Raw genomic sequence first — 20,417 nt, forward strand, 5'->3', positions numbered from 1 at the left:
GGTATGACTAAGGCCAGGTGTTGATGCCAAGATTTATGGTTTCTGTTCTGTTGCATATGTTCAATAATAGTCTTAATAAAAATATAAAAGAATATTTCTGCACATGCTCACCTTTGATGGTGGAAAACTCAGGAAGAGCTGCTGGTTCTGACACATGATGAATTCCTGTGACCAGTTATGTGGCTCATTATACTGCTGTCATCAGAAACCAAATACCTTTAATTGGATTATAGAATACACTAAAGAGGGCAAGGGCATTGATGGCATACTTGATGGCACACTAAAAGGGGAGGGCATTTCCTTGATGGCACACAGGGCCAGATTCTCTAAGGCTCTGACACATGGTCAAAGATACCATAGTGGGAGTGACTTTTCTTTTACAGGCGATGCTCAGCATAATAGCATGCAAATTATCTGCTTGCTACTTGTGTGGAGAATCGCAATTAAGGGGGGGGAAGAACTGTCCCTGGTGCTCAGAAGAGTAAGCGCTAGGTACAGCTCCTCCCTCCTGTCAAGGCTGCTTTCCCTGCCCCAATCAACTGAGCTGCAGGTCTCCCTGAGTCCTACTGGCTCAGCTGATTGACCGACAGGGAGAGCAGCAGAAGGAAAAATTCCCCTTCACTTGCCGCTACCTCCCTTCCCCCCAAACACCCTGTACAAGTTTGGCAGAAGAGATGCCCATTCCCTCCTGCCTCGGTTGCTGCTGCCCAGATACCCCCCACACCCCCTGTGTCTTGACAGGAAGAATGCCCACTGCCAGGGTTCTACGACAACTGTACTTTTAAGGATGGCAGGAGGGATGCCTACTCCCTCCTGCCTGCAGACCCACCTCTTCCTGGCGCATTCTAGGATACACCAAGAGGAGCTTAAAGCCCTGATAGGCACAAGCACTTAAGCTTTCCTTATCCCAGGATGCATCAGTCAGAGGCCTAAGGCTCTGATTGGCTCAGGTTGTAAGGCCCCTCCCAGGATGCACTAGGAAAGGGAAGGCCATTTTGAAGATTTTTTAAAAATAAGTACTGGGGATGGTGGCATTGAATGGCCCGAGGAGGTGTGTGTGGAGGAATCTGGGATCTTTTTTATTATTTGTGTGCAGGAGGGGATTATTTGTGGTAAGGTCTAAGCTGTCAAACCTTACTTTCCTATCAGTGCCTAAGCCAATCAGCACTCAAGTACTGATGGGAAAGTAAGGCTACAACAGCTTAGACATTGCTGGAAAATTTTGCCCATAAACAGTGGGCAAAACATTTAGAGAATCACCTGGAGTGCTCATTTAAATATTAATGATCTAATTGTACTACATTTGCTTAATACCATCGGAAGCTGCTAGGAAGCATGGAAAAGACCACAGTCAGCTGTTCTGAGAATGGGCAGATAAAATACTTGGACGCTAAACTGGCTAGGACTGGTTTAGTATCCATCGTTAAATGCACAGTGAGTTTTGAGAATCTGGCAGCAGCATTCCAAGCTATCAGATGTAAGGGAAAGGTGATGTGATTTAAGGTGTGTCTCATACAGTCTTTTCTGTTTCTAAGGTACATGTTTGAAGGAGGAACCAATTTTGGATATTGGAGTGGTGAGACTTCTACATCTTCCACCCGTCTCAAACCATAATGATATCCTAATTTGCTGTTTCGCACTACAGCAATTACCCTATATCTCTCCATCACCGAGGCCAACAGCGTGCAAGATTTTAAGAGTAAATGGGATGCCCATGTGGGATCCCTAAGAGGGTAGAGTTAAGGAGATGGGTCATTAGGAGCGGGATCTCTAGGAGAATAGACTAAGGGGGAGGGTCAACAGAGTGGGCAGACTTGATGGGCTATGGCCCTTATCTGCCGTCATGTTTCTATGAGTCCTATCTCTCATTTTCTTCTGACACATTGGGTCTCATCCTCTGCTATACTCATCCTACCTCATGGTACTGCATTTCTGACTCCTCCTGTCCCACCATTTCCCCACCCATAACAGTGCACTGCATGTCACTCCTACTGGTCTTTCCCAACCTACTGTATTTCATTTCTAATTTCTTCCCCATTAACCATGTCCAAATATACTGTCTCATCCATGACCCCATCACAGCTCACTAAAAACCCTCTAAGCTTCTCCTGACCTGCTAATCCCCATCCCTTCATCTACTGATAACATTGTTCTATCTTTTCACAAGCCTGACATATACACACACCCTACCCTTCCTCCTTCCCTATGCTGTTCTTCCTGAATAGATTATAGCCCAGTATAACTATCTTGGTCATGGTTCAGTGTGACCACCAATAAATCCAAGTTGGTCTCTAGATCCAGATTTTCATTTCCCATACTACAGATATTAATATAAATATGTTCCTTTTTTATCATTTCTTTAAAGGTATTTAATTTTGTAATCTAATGTAGGTATTTCTATTCCACTCAACCTAGATAGGCTCAAGGTGGATCACAATTAGAAAATCCCATTGAATTGCAATAATTATATATAGCAAATGGTGTTCATTTTGAACTCAAGGGTCTTTCAAAAGTTGGGCAAAAAAATGAGCCTTAATCACCCTTCTAAAGGCAACACAGCAGGAGATGCCTCAGATATTTTTCAGTAATTTATTCCATAGCTCTGGTCCTTTCTCTCTTAAAGATCTGTGTTGTCTTATGGCCTTTCGACATATTGAGACAGAAGGTATATTCAACCTAATTTCCTGAAGAGAAAAAAAGAGTTCTAGCTGCTGAATAAAGGGAAACTATAGTTTGAAGATAGACGTTAATCCATATAGGATTATAAAAACAAACATCAATAGTTTAAATTGGATTTTTGCCTAAAGTGGCAACCAATGCAACTTAATCAAAAACAGGGTGGTATGATCGTTAAATCTGCCCTCAAAAATAAGTTTAGTCACCACATTTTGCACACACTGTTAACACTGAATTTGTGAATCTGGTAAATCTAACAAGTTTCAAGTTTTATTGTTTTTAATATACCGACTATCAACATGTATCTGGCCGGTTTACAATGCTAAAATTTAAATAAAAAGTAAAATAATAATTATATATATAGGGGAGGAGTGAACATTAAAAAGACGATTGACAAGTACTTAAATGAATTTGAGGATAATAAGGGGAAGGAAGGGTCAATAAGTACATTATTAAAAACAAAATTTAAAAGAAAAGGGATGAGGGGGGGATAAGACATCAGGAATGGGGATCACTTCGTAGAAGCGGTTGAGATGATTTTGCTGGCATTTGAAAAGGAGGTATTTAGAGGTTATGAATTGCATCTTGAAATAGTCTAATTGACTAGTGATTGTTACTTGCAACAGATGAGATGTGTTAAGAAAAGGTGTTATTCTACAAAGTAGCTTAAGTTAAAATAAAGCTTTCTGGACTATCTTGTTTATATGTTTCTGTTTACCTGAAGTAGAATCCAAAATGACCCCCAGAATTTTAATATTAGTTTGAAAAGAAATCTCCGCAGAAGCCAGCCTTTTAGTTGAACAAGGGATGGCTATTTCCTTTCCTCCCACCCAAAATATATTCATTTTACTGGGATTAATTTTTAAAACATTCATAAGCATCCACTACGAGATTATATCAAACATCGACTGTGCCCTAGTCTTTTTAAATCTTGATGCAGTAAAAAATCGACCTACTCATACCCATTCTACACCACTCAGGATTTTGTAGACTTTGATCATATCTCCTCTCAGCCATCTCTTTCCCAAGCTGAAGAGCCCTAACCTCTTTAGTTGTTCCTCATATGACACAAGTTCCATTCCCTTTATCATCTTGGTCACTTCGAACCATTTCTAGTTCCACTATATCTTTTTATTGAGATAAGGAGACCAGAACTGAATGCAATACTTAAAGTGAGGTCGCACCATTGAGTGATACAGAGACATTATAACATTCCTAGTCTTGTTTACCATCCCTTTTCTAATAATTCCTAGCATCTTGTTTGCTTTCTTGGCTGCTACCGCACATTGGGTGGAAGATTTCAGTGTATTATCCACAATGACACCCAGATTTTCTTGAACGCTGACCCCCAAGGTGGACCCTATTATCCGGTAACTATGATTTGGATTAGTTGTCCCAATGTGCATTACTTTGCATTTGTCCATGTTAAATTTCATCTGCCATTTAGACGCTCAATCTTCCAATTTCCTAAAGTCTTCCTGCAGCCTTTCACAGTCTGCATGTGTTTTAACAGGAGGAGTGTGTGGCGCAGTGGTTGGATCTACAGCCTCAGCACTCTGGGGTTGTGGGTTCAAACCCCGTGCTGCTTCTTGTGACCCTGGGCAAGTCACCTAGTCCTCCATAGCCCCAGGTACATTAGATAGATTGTGAGCCAACCGGGACAGAGAGGGAAAATGCTTGAGTACCTGATTGCTAAACCGCTTAGATAACCTTGATAGGCGGTATATAAAAAAACCTAATAAACTTGAAACTTTAGTTATTGTTTGAGCAGAATAATTTGAGTCTGTTGCTACAGATGCCTCCACATGTATTGGGTGGCTCTTTAGGCTTGGGTACTAACTGAACGTGGAGCTATGTGAAGTATAACAGAGGCAGAGTGAAAAATCCGGAGTGGATTCCTTCTGCAACCATGTAACTAAAGGGAAATAACCCTACTGTCTAGAACAGGGGTGCCCACACTTTTTGGGCTTGCGAGCTACTTTTAAAATGACCAAGTCAAAATGATCTACCAACAATACATTTTTTTAAAAAAACACAAAGCACACTGAAAGGCAGAGAAATGTTAATTATCATTCATATTCCAGGTTTTTTTTTTCAAAGAGCTAAAGGCAGATGACTCTATGCAATGTCACCTCAGTAACAATCATACAAAAATAGACAAATATGCCCCCTCCCTTTTTACTAAACTGCGATAGCGCTAAAAAACACTATCACGGTTTAGTAAAAAGGGAGGGGGTATATTTGTCTATTTTTGTATGGTTGTTACTGAGGTGACATTGCATAGAGTCTGCAGTTTAGTAAAAGGGAGCCATAGTGCAAAATATAGACAGCAGATATAAATTCTCAAAACAGACACATTTTGATCACTAAATTGAAAATAAAATCATTTTTCTCCCTTTGTTGTCTGGTGATTTCTTGAGTCTCTGGTTGCACTTTCTTCTTCTGACTGTGCATCCAATATTTCTTCCCTTCTTTCAGCCTCCTGTATGCTTCCTCTCCTCCAGACCTCATTCACTCCCCCAACCTTTTCTTTCTTTCTCCCTGCCCTCTTCTTTCTTTCTGTCTTCCTGTCTCTCTTTCCCTTTCTCTCCATGCCCCCTTTCTTTCTGTCTCCCTGTTCCCCCTCTCTTTCTTTGTCTCCCTTCCCCCCTTCTTTCTGTCTCCCTGCCTGCCCCCTTTCTTTCTTTCTCCCTGCCCTCCCCCAAGCCACTAGGTTTGCTGCTACCACCATCAGGGAACAGGCCACGCCACCACCGCCCCAAGCTCTTCCTGCAGAAGCATCATGCTGACCAGCATTCCGCTCCCTGACGTCAATTCTGATGTTGGAGAGGAAGTTCCAGCCAGCCAGGCTAGCCCAGTCGGGGAGAGGAATGCTGCTTGGTCCGTTTCTGCAAAGAGAGCTTGGGGCGGCGGTGAGGGATGTCGGGGAGAGGAAGGCTGATCGGCCCGGTAGATCGGGAGAGTAACACGAGTCGATCACGGAGCCTGGGATGGGCTCTGCGATCGACTCACATTGCCTTTACCAATCTACCAGTTGATAGCGATCTACATATTGGGCACCCCTGGTCTAGAATGTCTCACTTATCTACTGGAAAAGAGCTTACCAGGGTAAGTATATAATCTATTTTTCTATTAGGATGGCATCCTGAGCAGTCTTATTAGGAATAGACACTGAAAAGGCTTTTAACAGGGCTCACTGGAAATTTTTGGACCAAACATCATCTAAATTTGACCTTGTGGATACTTTTCAGAAGTGGGTAAAATAATTTTATTCAACTTTTCAAACCTGTATTAGAGTTAATGGGGATAATTCTGTGTTTTCTCTTGCAAGGGGTACCAGGCAAGGTTAATGAGGGCTGTCGATTAATGAGAGAAATCCAACATGGTTTTAGTCAAGGGGAATCTTGCCTCCCCAATCTACCTCATTACTTTGAAGGGGTGAATGAACATGTGGATAAAGGTGAACCAGGTGATATTGTATATTTGGATTTTCAAAAGACATTTGACAAAGTACCTCATGAAAGACTTCTAAGGAAATTAGAAAGTCATGGGATAGGAGGTAATGTCCTTTTATGGATTGAGAACTGGCTGAAAGATAGAAAACAGTAGAGTGGGTTTAAATGGTCAATATTCTCACTGGAGAAGGGTAAATAGTCCTTTAAGCTGAATATATTATGATGGTATAAAATTATATTGAAAGTTAATTCCTTTTAATTAGGGAACAAGTGAGTATATCCCCTAGGTGTTTGGAGTATTAAATAGTGGGGTTCCTCAGGGGTCTGCTGGGACTGCTGCTTTTTAACATATTTATCAGTGATCTAGAGATGGGAATAACTAGTAAGATAATTAAATTTTCTGATGACACAAAGTTGTTTAAAGTTGTTAAATTGCAAGAGGATTGTAAAAAATTGCAAGTGGACCTTGTGAGACTGGAAGACTGGGCGACAGAATGGCATACGACATTTAATGTGAGTAAGTGCAAAGTGATGCATGTGGGAAAGAGGAACCTGAACTATAGCTATGTGATGCTGAGTTCTGTGTTAGTTACTGGCCAGGAAAAGGATCTGGGTGTTATTGTTGAGGATACATTGAAACCCTGAACTCAGTGTGCGGCAGCTGCTAAGAAAACAAATAGAAGCTCAGAACGGTTTACATGAATTTATTCAGGTACTCAAGCATTTTCCCTGTCTGTCCTGGTGGGCTCACAATCTACCTAATGTACCTGGGGCAATGGGGAGATTTAGTGACTTGCCCAGAGTCATAAGGAGCTGTGTGGGTTTGAACCCACAACCTCAGAGTGCTGAGGCAGTAGCTTTAACCAAATTGTCATTTTGAGCCAATCAGGCCATTTGGCTCTTCCCACTGCATCCCAAGATGCATTGGAAGGGGGTAACCCCGTCATTTTCATCACATGGCTCTGTAGGCAAGAGAGAGTGGGCTTCCCTCCTGCTGTTTTCTCATCCGAAGGTATTGGGAGGGGGGGCAGGAATGTTGGGGGAAGTGGGGGGAGGGCAGTGATGTCGGGGGAGATCCTGGATGTTAGGGGTAAGAGTGTAGGGTTCCGCATGAGGAATCCCCATCAGCTGAGCCACCAGGAATCCCCAAAACTGGCTCTGCTGCTAGGGATTCCTTTGTCATGATCAGACAAGATAGTTGGTGGGTACATCTACAAAACTTTCGTTTGTGTGTTTTTCATGTGGACATTTTTATTTTTGAAAATGGGCAAAAAAGGTAGGCATCCTAAGGACCAAAACTTATATCTAGATCATTTTCAAGAATAAAAGATAGACGTTTGGCAGCTTTGAAAATAGATATTTTTCCAGCTAGGTTTGTAGATGTCTTGCACAAAATGTCCAACCTCAGACTTAGGCCCACTATCGATTATGCCCCTCCACATTCTCCCTTGGTCAAAAATATATAAATCCCAAGTGATGGGGGAATATACTTTTTTTGGAAGAATTTTTGAAGACACATAATCCCCCATTGCCCCAGGTACTTTAGATAGAGGGTGAGCCTACCAGGACAGACAATGCTTTAGTACCTGAATGTGAACCACTTAGACTATAAGTGGTATATAAATGCTTAAAATAAAAATAAACATACCAAACATTTAGTGGGCATGCTCTGTGGCTATCTTAGGGATGTTTTGCCTGCACCTGTTAATTATAGACATAGATGGGAGAGAAAATTAAACTGGCTGATTAGGAGCTTACAGAACAATCTTTGGCAAGTATTGTTTTAATTTCGAATGTGAAAGAAAATAATGTCAAACTTATGTATCATTTGATCCCTTATCATTTGCATAATGGAGGGCTTGTGGACATAGAGGAATTCTGGGACATATCTAGTGGCGTTGTCCCAAAGCCTGTTCATTTTGGAAGACTATTCAGTTTCAGCTACTGTGGATTACTGGACTGAAGGTTTCTTGGGATCTTTTTGCTCAACAAGGACATTCCAGGCTTTTGTAAAACAAACTGTATTAGTTAGATACTTTAGTATTCTCTCCTTAACTTTGTGAAGATGTAAAGTAAGATATGTCGACAAGATGGAAAAAATAACTGCAATCATGTGAAAGGCTGCTTCACGCTGGGAAAAGATCTGGGGCTCTCTGAAAAATGTGACTTTTCTTTAACAAGATGAGCTCTTTACAGGGCCCATTCCTTCCCCCCCCTCTGTCTTGTTTGATTTGGGGTAAATCTAAAAACAAAGTTAAACAAAATGGAGATTATAGGAATGTACCTTGATATTTTGTATCTTCTTGTTTTTCCTTTTTCTGTTTGCTTCCTATTAAATTTTTTTTAAAAAGAGAAAGTGGGGAGCCCTGTGGTACTCCATGATTTGTTAGAGAGCAAAAATCTGGAAAACCACCTTAAAACTATGCCTGAAATTCTTCTATGAGCTAATCTGTTTATAAGAGTTTTGTAACTGACCAAATTAAAGGCCTCCAAAAAGTCCAGTTGTCTAACTAATGTCAGAAGGAGGAAAGATAGTATTGAAGTTGCATCCCTATCACTACTTCCATCATCTTAGCAAAGGGCGGTCTCTGACAAGCGTCAAAGTGCTTCAGAAGAATGACCATTTTCATTTTTGTTATTTACTTGCCCTCTTCAAGTAGGTGACAATGGAAGACATCATGGGCCTGGCCCAGCATGCGTTCCTTCCCTCCCCAAGTCAGACTTTTCAGATCTTCAATGGCTACTTCATATCTGCATATCACAGACCGGACACATTTCCTGCTGCACCCCGGGTGCAGTCTTCCTAAGGATGTGGTCCCCCTCCTCCTCTCTGCCTCCCCTGTGCCCCTTGCCTTCCCCCTGTACCTTTTTTATTTCCCCAGCATGAGGTTGCTGCCCATTTCTGGGACACACACCTAGGAAGTGACGTCAGAGGGCGAGCCAACATCGACGTGGGCATCCTGCTCATGCTGAAAAAGGGAAGGGGCTGGGGGAGGGGCATGGCTCACCCTTACTGCACTACTGCTGCTGCAAATACTTCACAGGCTCTGATATCCTTTCTCTTGCACTCTCACTTTCTCATTTGAGACCCTTTACTCTCCTACTCACTACCTAGGACTGGCACTCTTAATTCATATCCCTGGCAAAACGCATTTCCCTTTACAGGGATGCTACACCCTCCCTCCCCGTATGCATGATAGGGCTGGCAGAACCGTCCCCAGCCCCTACTTCCCACCCTTCTCCAGTCAACGTTACTCTATTTATCTTTTGTCTAGGTGCTGATTACAAGAGCAAGTACTTGCCGGTGACTACTAGCTATGATTATGATGCCCCTCTCTCAGAAGCTGGAGACCCCACAGACAAACTCTTTGCTATAAGATCTGTCATCAGTAAGGTACGGAAGGTCCTAGATGATAAAGGGCTGAGAGAAAAACTTTCAGAAACTGTAAGAATGGAGTGATACTGTCTTGTGACCTATTTTTTCCATGTTTATCTAAATAAACATCTAAATATCTTTTTTTGTTCTTGACCAGTTTCAGGATGTACCTCATGGTCCAATGCCCCCTGCCACACCAAAATATGGCTATGGGTTTGTTCCTCTGAGGAAGGTGAGAGGTAGTTTTGTTATGCATTCATTACCCAGTGAATTTTCCAAGATTGGTATCTTTGTAAAATGTTATATTAACTAGATTACAGTCATGGGCTATAATGCAGGGATTGGATAATATGTTATCATTGTTAAACATCCTGCTGCACATGAAGACTGAGCAAGAAAAAGTCAAGGCCATCATGAAGTTATCTTTTTTGCACTTGTGATTATTGAGTCAATTAAAAGCCCTAATTTCTGCAGTTGATTTTAGAACTGTTACGTCTTGATTTCTGTAGTATACTCTATCAGGGTAATTTGCAGGGATGTGTTAAAGCATTGCAGTTGATAATGATGCCTGGTGTAACAATCACATTCATTTATCTAATTTATTTTCTGTCCTGTGCTCCCCAAAGTGCTCATCTTTTTCCACTTCCCTCCCACTGCCATTTCTCACTGCAGCAGTGGTTGTAACATAAGACTAAAGAAAATAGGTATGGGGCCACAACGTCTATGTCTGCAGCAGCCAGGTCTTCCAGTACTGCCCCCTTCAACATCAACTTCCTGTTCTGGAGGGGGCATGACTGGACCAGCAGAAGTTGAACTGCAGCCATGTATCTTTTTTAAATTGCCACTGCTGCTTCAATCAGTGGATAGGAGAGGGGAAGGAAGTGAGGGAGAGAGATACGGTGACTGGAAGGAGGGAAGAAAGATGGAGGAAATGCTGCATGGAGAGTGTAAAAAGAGAGCAGATCATTGAAAGAAAGGAGACAGGCTGGAGAAAGGAAGCTACTGTATGGGAGGAAGGGAGAAAAGGAGGGACACTGGCTGGATGGAAGGAAGAGAGAGGAGGAGACACTAGCTGGAAATGTTAGAGGGAGAGAGCAAGGAAATACTGGATGGAAGAGGGATGACAGGGGAAATGCTGCATAGAAAGGAGAAGACAGATGATAGTTGGAAGAAAGGAAGATAGAAGAGATGTTGGATGGAAGGAAAGGAAGCAGTCTTAATTGGAAGGAGGAAAAATGACATAGATTATAAAAAGGCTGGCTGGAAAGGAGAGGGATCTCTCCGAGAGAGAAAGAGATAACGGTTACTGTGGATGGGCAGACTAGATGGGCCATTTGGCCTTTATCTGCAGTCATGTTTCTATGAAAGGGAGAGAGAGAGAGATGAGATGCTAGATGGAAGGTGGAGAGGGATGATGTTTGGTAAAGGAGAGAGGAAAAATATTGACTGGAAGGGAGTAGAGAGAAGAAGCAGATGTTGGATGGAACTGTAATATAGAAGAGGGGAGATTTTGAATGGATGTAGAAGTAGAAGGAACATTGGGAAACAACGATCACAATATGATCCACTTCAACCTGGAAACAGGGGCAAAACATCAGTCCAGATCGACAGCCACGGTGCTAAACTTCCGAAAACAGAATTATGAAGGCATGAGACGCATGGTGGGGAAGAAGATTAAGAAGAGGATAAACACTGCAAAGATGCTAGAGCAAGCTTGGACTCTTTAAGGATACGGTCACTGAGGCACGAAATCTATATATACCGCATATCAACAAGGGATCAAAGAGGAAAAATAATAAAGAACCAGCGTGGCTCACTGTAGAGGTGAAGGAAGCAATCAGAGACAAGAAAACCTCATTTAAGGAATGGAAAAGATCAAAAATGGACGAAAACTGGAATAAGCACAAACATAAATGCAGGTGCCATAAGGCGGTAAAAGGGGCCAAAAGAGACTACGAGGAAAAAATAGTCAAGGAAGTGAAAAACGTCAAGCTGTTCTTTCGATATATTAAAGGGAAACGACCCGCGAAGGAAGCGGTGGGACCGTTGGATGACCAAGGAATAAAGGGAGCGCTAAAGGAGGACAAAGCAATCACCAACAAACTGAACACATTTTTATCCCAGGACAAGCAGGCAGCATATTCTTGACTGATGGGTGACGGCACCGACGGAGCCCCGGTACGGACAATTTTAGAGTGATTGCACTCTAAGAACTTTTAGAAAGTTCCAGCTCGGCCGCACCGCGCACGCGCGAGTGCCTTCCCGCCCGACAGAGGCGCGCGGTCCCTCAGTTTCTTAGTTTCCACGGAGCTAAGAAGACGCGTTTTCAACGGCTGTTGAAATTTTCTCTAACTTGCCTTCCCGCTCGCGTAAACGTTTTGGCTTAAATTGCCTTTTTTCTTTCTTTCCATTTTGTTTAAAAAAAAAAAAAAAAAAACTTTTATTTTTTTCTTCAGTTTTCGGTTTTCCCCGGCGGGGCCTTCTGCCACCATCGAAGCCTCGGCCTTCGATTTGGCGGAAGCCGTTTTTACTTTCATGCCCCCTCAACCGGGTTTTAAAAAGTGCCAGCGGTGTGCTAGGCCTATATCTCTCACGGACCCACACAACTGGAGTTTACAGTGTTTGGGTCCTGAGCATCAGGCCTCTTCTTGCACCCGCTGTGCTACTTTAAAAAAACGGACATTAAAAAATCGCCAAATTCAACAGCGATTGTTGTTCGGTGCCGACATGTCCGACCCCGTTCCTTCGACTCCGGCTTCGGCACCGATTCAGTCGGCACCCTCGTCTTCGACGCCGCGTGATTCCACACCAGCATCTCAACAGTCAGGTAAGCCGGCTAAGAAGCCTTCCCCGCTGGAACGTCTTCCGGCCTCGAGTGCAGTGAGTCCAATCCTGCCGCCTGTAAGACGCCAGCGGAAGCGCTCCGCCCCTATAGAGGTGAGTCCCTCGACATCGGGCTCCTCATCTCCGGGGCGTCGAGCGGCACCGCAGGTACCGCAGAAGAAAAAAGCGGTACCGGTGCCATCCCTCGATGACCGCATTACGGCCATCCTTCAGGTGCAGCTTAAGGAGCAATTAGAACGACTCCTTCCTGCTATCATGACACCGAACCTTCCGGTGCCAGTCCGCACCGAGCCACCGGTACTGGTTGTGGATCAACCCGTATCGATACCGATTGTGGAACCCGTGTTACCCGCTTCCACTGTCTCGGTACCGCTTCACCTAACCTCATCGGTATCGATGCCAGTCCTTGCACCGGAGCCGAGAGCTCACCATCAATCGGTGCAGACTTCGGCACCGGTGCGACCGATAACTTCTCCTGACTCGGTATCGATGAGGTCGGGTAAGTCGGTGCGCAAAACCCGACACATGCAAACGTCGACACCTGAGTCTCGGGACCATTCTTCCCATGTCAGAGACCCTGATCTGTGGGGAGATTCAGAGGAACCCTTTCTTTCTGAAGGCGAATGTTCCTCAGAGGAGGAGGATTCGGCTGTCCCTGACCCATCCTCCAAACAGGCCACTTCCTCTTTCTCTAGTTTTTTGAAAGAGATGTGTGAGTCCTTGTCCATTCCTTTGGAGGCTGAATCCAAAAAGTCTAAAGCTTTTTTGGATGCCCTTGATTTTGATCAGCCTCCAAAGGAATTTTTGAAACTTCCCCTTCATGACATCTTGAGGGAAACTTTCTATAAGAATTTAGAGACTCCTTTAACTGTCCCAGGGGCCCCACGTAAACTGGACTCTCTATATAAGGTAATTCCCATTCCTGGGTTCGACAAACCTCAACTTCCACATGAATCCTTATTTGTCGAATCCACCCTTAAAAAGACTTCAGGAGCCAGTGTATATGCTTCTGTCCCTCCTGGCAGAGAAGGAAGGGCCATGGATAAATTTGGTAAGAGGCTCTACCAAAATGCTATGTTGGCAAATAGGGCTGGTAATTATGCTTTTCATTTTTCTTTTTATTTAAAGCATCTCCTTACCACCATGGCTTCTTTCGAAAAATATCTTCCTTCACGAAAGCATCCCGCTTTTCACACATGCTTGTCGTCTCTTCTACAATTACGTAAGTTTATGGTTAGATCCATATATGACACCTTTGAACTAACATCCAGAGCGACAGCAATGTCAGTAGCTATGCGTCGTTTGGCCTGGCTTCGGGTATCCGAGCTTGATGTTAACCATCAAGATCGGTTAGCCAATGCCCCATGCCTAGGGGATGAGCTCTTTGGGGATTCCATGGACTCAACCACACAAAAGCTCTCTGCTCATGAGACGCGCTGGGATACCCTGCTTAAGAATAAAAAGAAGCCTCCTCCGCCAAGACCATATAGGCAGCAATCGGCCTATCAACGCCGCTTCACAGCTCGTCCATTGACTACCACTGCTCAGCAACCTAGGCGTCAGAGGCAACAACAACGTCAGCCTCCCAGACAACAGCAGCAGCAACAAGCTGTAAAACAACCTCCTCAGCAGAAGTCACAGCCCTTTTGACTTCATTCTCCACAGTATAGCCAGTATCCCTATTCCTGCTCTCCTGCCTCAGCCTATAGGAGGTCGACTTTCTCTGTTCCTCAGCCGGTGGGAAGTAATCACATCGGACCAATGGGTCCTCAACATCATCCGCCACGGCTACTCTCTCAACTTTCAGACTCTTCCACCTCAAAGCCTGCCAAAAGAGTCTGCTTTGAACAGTCCTCAATCGGCCCTCCTTATTCAGGAGGTCCAATCCCTCCTCCTTCTGAACGCTATAGAGGAAGTTCCTCTAGATCAAAAGGGGCAGGGATTCTACTCCCGTTACTTTCTAGTTCCCAAAAAGACAGGAGATCTCAGACCCATCCTGGATCTTCGCGATCTCAACATTCATCTAGTAAAAGAAAAATTCAAGATGCTTTCTTTAGCCATCCTTTATCCCCTTCTAAATCAAAACGACTGGCTATGCTCCCTCGATCTCAAAGAGGCTTACACTCACATACCGATCAATGTAACCTCAAGACCATATCTCCGATTCATGATCAATCATTGTCATTACCAGTACAAGGTGCTGCCCTTCGGTCTTGCCTCATCTCCAAGGGTATTCACCAAATGTCTCATTGTGGTAGCGGCATTTCTACGCTCTCACCACCTGCATGTATTTCCTTACCTGGACGATTGGTTGATCAAAGACACATCCGCTCAAGCAGTTCTTCTGGCCACCAACCAAACCATCCAGTTTCTACAACTTCTGGGATTCGAGATCAATCTACCCAAATCTCATATCATTCCCACTCAGAGACTTCAATTCATTGGAGCGATCCTGGACACACTCCTAATGAGAGCTTTCCTACCATCCAATCGTCTCCAGACTCTTCAGTCTCTATGTCACCAGGTGCTTCCACTGCCATCCATCTCAGCAAGACAAATGATGGTACTCTTGGGGCACATGGCATCCACAGTTCATGTCACACCTCATGCCCGTCTTCACCTGCGCACTCCTCAATGGACCCTTGCTACCCAGTGGTCCCAAGCGTCGGATCCTTGCTCACGACACATATCTGTGACATCATCTCTTCGTCAGTCTCTTCAATGGTGGTTGGTATCCTCAAATCTATCCAGAGGTCTTCTGTTCCATCAGCCTCCTCATCAATTAGTCATCACCACCGACGCCTCTCTGTACACATGGGGAGCTCACTTGAACGAGTTCCAGACTCAAGGTCTTTGGTCAGCCCAGGAAAGGAAGCATCAAATCAATTTCCTGGAACTCAGAGCGATGTTTTACGCCCTCAAGGCCTTCCAACACCTTCTCTTTCCTCAGGTCCTTCTGTTGTGCACAGACAATCAGGTTGCGATGTACTACATCAACAAACAGGGTGGGACAGGCTCTCGCCTTTTATGCCAAGAAGCCCAGAAGATCTGGACTTGGGCCATAGATCATCATCTCTTCCTCAAAGCTATTTACATTCAGGGGGCTCAGAATTCTTTAGCGGACAAACTCAGCAGAATTCTCCAACCTCACGAGTGGACACTCGATCCCGTAACTCTGCAGTCTATCTTCGATCAATGGGGCACTCCTCAGATAGACCTCTTTGCAGCTCCTCACAATCATCAGCTGCCCCTATTCTGCTCCAGACTTTACTCTCCGCACCGTCTAACAGCAGATGCTTTTCTCCTCGACTGGTCGAATCTGTTCCTGTACGCCTTCCCTCCTCTGCCTCTCATGTTGAGAACCTTGTTCAAGCTCAAGAGGGAACGAGCCACCATGATTCTGATTGCTCCGAGGTGGCCCAGGCAACATTGGTTCTCCCTTCTACTTCAACTCAGTTCCAGGGAACCTTTTCTTCTTCCTCTGTTTCCTTCTCTGCTTACGCAACAGCAGGGAACCCTTCTGCATCCCAACCTCCAGTCTCTACACCTGACAGCTTGGTATCTCTCGGGCTGAACTCAACTGATACTCTTTTGTCTCAGCCCGTTCGTTCCATTCTGGATGCCTCCAGGAAACCAGCCACTCTTCAATGTTACCATCAAAAGTGGACGAGATTTTCTTCCTGGTGTCTTCTTCATCATCTTGATCCCACTTCCCTGGCAGTGGAGACGTTGTTAGATTATCTTCTTTCTTTGTCTGACTCTGGCCTGAAGTCCTCTTCCATCAGGGTCCACCTCAGTGCCATTGCAGCTTTTCATGAGCCAGTCCATGGAAAACTTCTTTCAGCTCATCCCCTGGTGTCCAGGTTCATGCGTGGGCTTTTCAATGTTAAACCACCTCTTAAAGCCCCTCCGGTTATCTGGGATCTCAATGTGGTTCTTTCAGCTTTAATGAAACCTCCATTTGAACCTTTAGCTACTTCTCCTTTCAAATTTCTCACTTGGAAAGTGCTTTTCCTTATTGCTCTTACCTCTGCCAGGAGAGTCAGTGAGCTTCATGCACTGGTTGCAGATCCACCTTTTACGGTTTTTCACCATGACAAGGTGGTTCTGCGTACACATCCAAAGTTTCTCCCCAAGGTTGTTTCTGAATTTCATCTCAACCAATCCATTGTTCTACCGGTTTTCTTTCCAAAACCTCATTCTCATTCTGGGGAACAAGCTCTGCATACTTTGGATTGTAAAAGGGCTCTTGCTTACTATCTGGAGCGTACGAAACCCCACAGATCAGTTCCCCAGCTTTTTCTGTCCTTTGATCCGAATAAATTGGGACGTCCTGTTTCTAAACGTACGTTGTCTAATTGGCTGGCAGCGTGCATTTCATTCTGTTATGCTCAGACCGGACTGACACTGGAAGGTTCTGTCACGGCCCATAGAGTCAGAGCAATGGCAGCATCTGTAGCTTTCCTCCGTTCCACTCCTATTGAGGAAATCTGCAAAGCTGCTACTTGGTCCTCAGTTCACACTTTTACATCTCATTATTGTCTGGATGCATTCTCCAGAAGGGATGGTCACTTCGGCCAATCTGTTTTACAAAATTTGTTTTCTTAATGGCCAACCTTCCCTCCATCCCTCTTTTTGTTAGCTTAGAGGTCACCCATCAGTCAAGAATATGCTGCCTGCTTGTCCTGGGATAAAGCACAGTTACTTACCGTAACAGGTGTTATCCAGGGACAGCAGGCAGATATTCTTGCGTCCCACCCACCTCCCCGGGTTGGCTTCTTAGCTGGCTTATACTAACTGAGGGACCGCGCGCCTCTGTCGGGCGGGAAGGCACTCGCGCGTGCGCGGTGCGGCCGAGCTGGAACTTTCTAAAAGTTCTTAGAGTGCAATCACTCTAAAATTGTCCGTACCGGGGCTCCGTCGGTGCCGTCACCCATCAGTCAAGAATATCTGCCTGCTGTCCCTGGATAACACCTGTTACGGTAAGTAACTGTGCTTTTTCGTCTGTATTTACTGAAGAGGATATACACCGCATACTGGAACCCATCAGGCTATATGTTGGAAGTGAGAACGGGAAACTGACAGGATTAACGGTCAGTCTAGAAGAGGTGTGCAGGCAGATTGATAGGCTCAAGAGCAATAAATCCCCAGGACCGGATGGCATCCATCCGAGGGTCATCAAGGAACTGAAATGAACCATAGCTGAACTACTTCAACTAATAGCCAATCTGTCGATCAAAATGGGAAAGATTCCTGAGGACTGGAATGTGGCAAATGTTATTCCGATCTTCAAAAAAGGTTCAAGGGAAGACCCGGGAAACTACAGGCCGGTGAGTCTCACCTCGGTACTGGGTAAGATGTTAGAGGCGCTGATAAAGGACCGCATCATTGATCACCTTGACGGACACGGGCTGATGAGGACCAGCCAGCACGGTTTCAGCAAAGGCAGATCTTGTTTGACAAACTTGTTGCACTTCTTTGAGGGAGTAAACAGGAAGATAGACAAGGGCGAACCGTTCGACATTGTATATCTGGATTTTCAGAAGGCGTTTGACAAAGTTCCACATGTACGACTACTTCGGAAAATTGCAAGCCATGGAATCGAGGGTGAAATACTCACGTGGATTAAAAACTGGCTGGAGCATAGGAAACAGAGAATGGGGGTAAATGGACAATACTCGGACTGGAAGAGTGTCACCAACGGGATGCCGCAGGGCTCGGTGCTTGGACCTGTGCTCTTCAACATCTTCATAAACAATCTAGACATAGGTACGACAAGCGAGGTGATAAAATTTGCGGACGATACAAAGTTATTCAGAGTAGTGAAGACGCAGGGGGATTGCGAATATCTACAACGTGACATAATCAGGCTCGAGGAATGGGTTGTGACATGGCAGATGAGGTTCAATGTGGACAAGTGTAAAGTGATGCATGTCAGTAACAAAAACCTCATGCACAAATACAGGATGTCCGGTAGCAGTACTTGGAGAGACCCCCCAGGAAAGGGACTTGGGAGTTCTAATCGACAAGTCGATGAAGCCGTCCGTGCAATGTGTAGTGGCGGCGAAAAGGGCGAACAGAATGCTAGGAATAATAAAGAAGGGGATCACAAACAGATCAGAGAATGTTATAATGCCACTGTACCGGGCCATGGTGCGCCCTCACCTGGAGTTCTGCATCCAGCACTGGTCGCCGTACATGAAGAAGCACATGGTACTACTCGAAAGAGTCCAGAGAAGAACGACTAAAATGGTTAAGGGGTTGGAGGAGCTGACATACAGCGAAAGATTAGAGAAACTGGGCCTCTTCTCCCGGTTGGATTTTTATCACTGTATTTTTTATCATTGTACTTTTTTAATTGAATTTTCATGGTTTTATATGTCAGTGTTTAATAAATTATCTTCAGAACATCTGCATCCACAGTTTTTGTTTTCATTGGTGGATTGTTTTCACTGTGTATCATTGGGTCTCCCCATTTTTCTTTGTTGTGCTCCTCTTTTCCCTCGAACAGAGGAGATTGAGAGGGGACATGATCGAAACATTCAAGGTACTGAAGGGGATAGACTTAGTAGATAATGACAGGTTGTTCACCCTCTCCAAGGTAGGGAGAACGAGAGGGCACTCTATAAAGTTAAAAGGGGATAGATTCCATACAAACGTAAGAAAGTTCTTCTTCACCCAGAGAGTGGTAGAAAACTAGAACGGTCTTCCAGAGTCTGTCATAGGGGAACACACCCTCCAGGGATATAGAGAAGTTCCTGCTGAACAAGGACATACGCTGGTAGGGCTAGTGTCAGTTAGGGCGCTGATCTTTGACCAGAGGGCCGCCACAGAGCGGACTGCTGGGCATGATGGACCACTGGTCTGACCCAGCAGCGGCAATTCTTATGTTCTTATGAAAGACTAGGAAATAAGGAATGAGAAAGCCAGGGTGAGGAAAAGAGATGGAAAGGTAGACATAGTAAAAAAGAGGGAAATTAAAGTCTGGCTGGTAAGAATACCAAATCTGGATAGAGGCCGAAAAATAAATGCAAGAAAGTTGAAAGAAAAAAAAAATCAATATTGGATGTAGTGGAGGACATAGAGAAGATGGGAAGAGAGAGCAAAATGGCAGAAATCTCTGCCAAGAAAGTTAAGAGAAGACTGGAAAGCAGAAGTTGAGGACGGGGACCAGCTCAATTAGAATGTTGTAATGGCCAGACATCAAAGGTAGAAAAAATAATTGTATTATTAATTTGGGATACTGTTGTGTGGTAGCTGAGCAGAAAAGTACGAGTATGAAATCCTCAGAAAACATACTGGAGGGTAGTATAAGGTCAAAAGGGAAACTTTATTATTGTGTACAAGGAAATATGCCTGTTTCCTCACAGGATCAGTACTATTTGTGGAAGTCTTTCAATCACAGTCTCACTTTTTTTTTATTTGCTATTTTACAATCATAAAAGAAAGCATACAATACTTGAATTCAGATCAAATATACTAATAAACCCACTTAGTTTTTAGGGTGAAACAAATCACCCAATATTAAGAAAACTTATAATTATTTAGGGGTCCTTTTATCAAGTCGTGCTAGCGGGGTTAGCGCGCCGGACATTTCATCACGCGCTAACCCCCGTGGCTGGCTAAAAAACTAATGCCTGCTCAATGCAGGCGTTAGCGGCTAGCACAGCAGGTGGTTTAATGCGCAGTATTACATGCGTTAAACCCCTACCGCAGCTTGATAAAAGGACCTAGTCCACAATTATAAGGAATAAGAAAGGAAATACTGTATTTTTTGCTCTATAAGATGCACTTTTTCCCCCCAGAAAGTGGGTGGAAATAAGGGTGCGTCTTATGGAGTGAATACCCAACCCCCTCCCCCTGGTCCGTTACCTTATTTAGTTCCTCTGGCTCTCAGAAACTGGCCCAGCAGGAGCCTAAGTTGCGCGGGCAAGTCTCAGGGCAGACACGCCCCTCCCCAGTACCCACCTTGTCACATATGGAGCCCACGTTGGCCGTGATAAGCAGGAGCTCCACCTAGCCCCTATCCGGTCCCAGCTTCCCTCAGCTCACAGAGTGGACAAAAC

At 44.4% G+C, this 20,417-nt stretch overlaps 1 protein-coding gene across 3 annotated transcripts in view; it reads left to right on the forward strand.

Annotated features, from left to right (window-relative positions):
• GLB1L (galactosidase beta 1 like) overlaps window positions 1-20,417 on the forward strand; it is a 390,615-nt gene that overhangs the window by 269,818 nt on the left and 100,380 nt on the right. For all 3 annotated transcript variants that reach the window (XM_033946517.1, XM_033946520.1, XM_033946519.1), the window contains exons 11-13: window positions 1,536-1,576; window positions 9,407-9,525; window positions 9,665-9,739. In XM_033946517.1, the coding sequence (XP_033802408.1) occupies window positions 1,536-1,576; window positions 9,407-9,525; window positions 9,665-9,739 (235 nt within the window). The remainder of the gene's footprint in view (window positions 1-1,535; window positions 1,577-9,406; window positions 9,526-9,664; window positions 9,740-20,417) is intronic.

The sequence above is a fragment of the Geotrypetes seraphini genome, chromosome 5 (assembly GCF_902459505.1).
Source record: "Geotrypetes seraphini chromosome 5, aGeoSer1.1, whole genome shotgun sequence".
Classification (NCBI taxonomy): domain Eukaryota; kingdom Metazoa; phylum Chordata; class Amphibia; order Gymnophiona; family Dermophiidae; genus Geotrypetes; species Geotrypetes seraphini.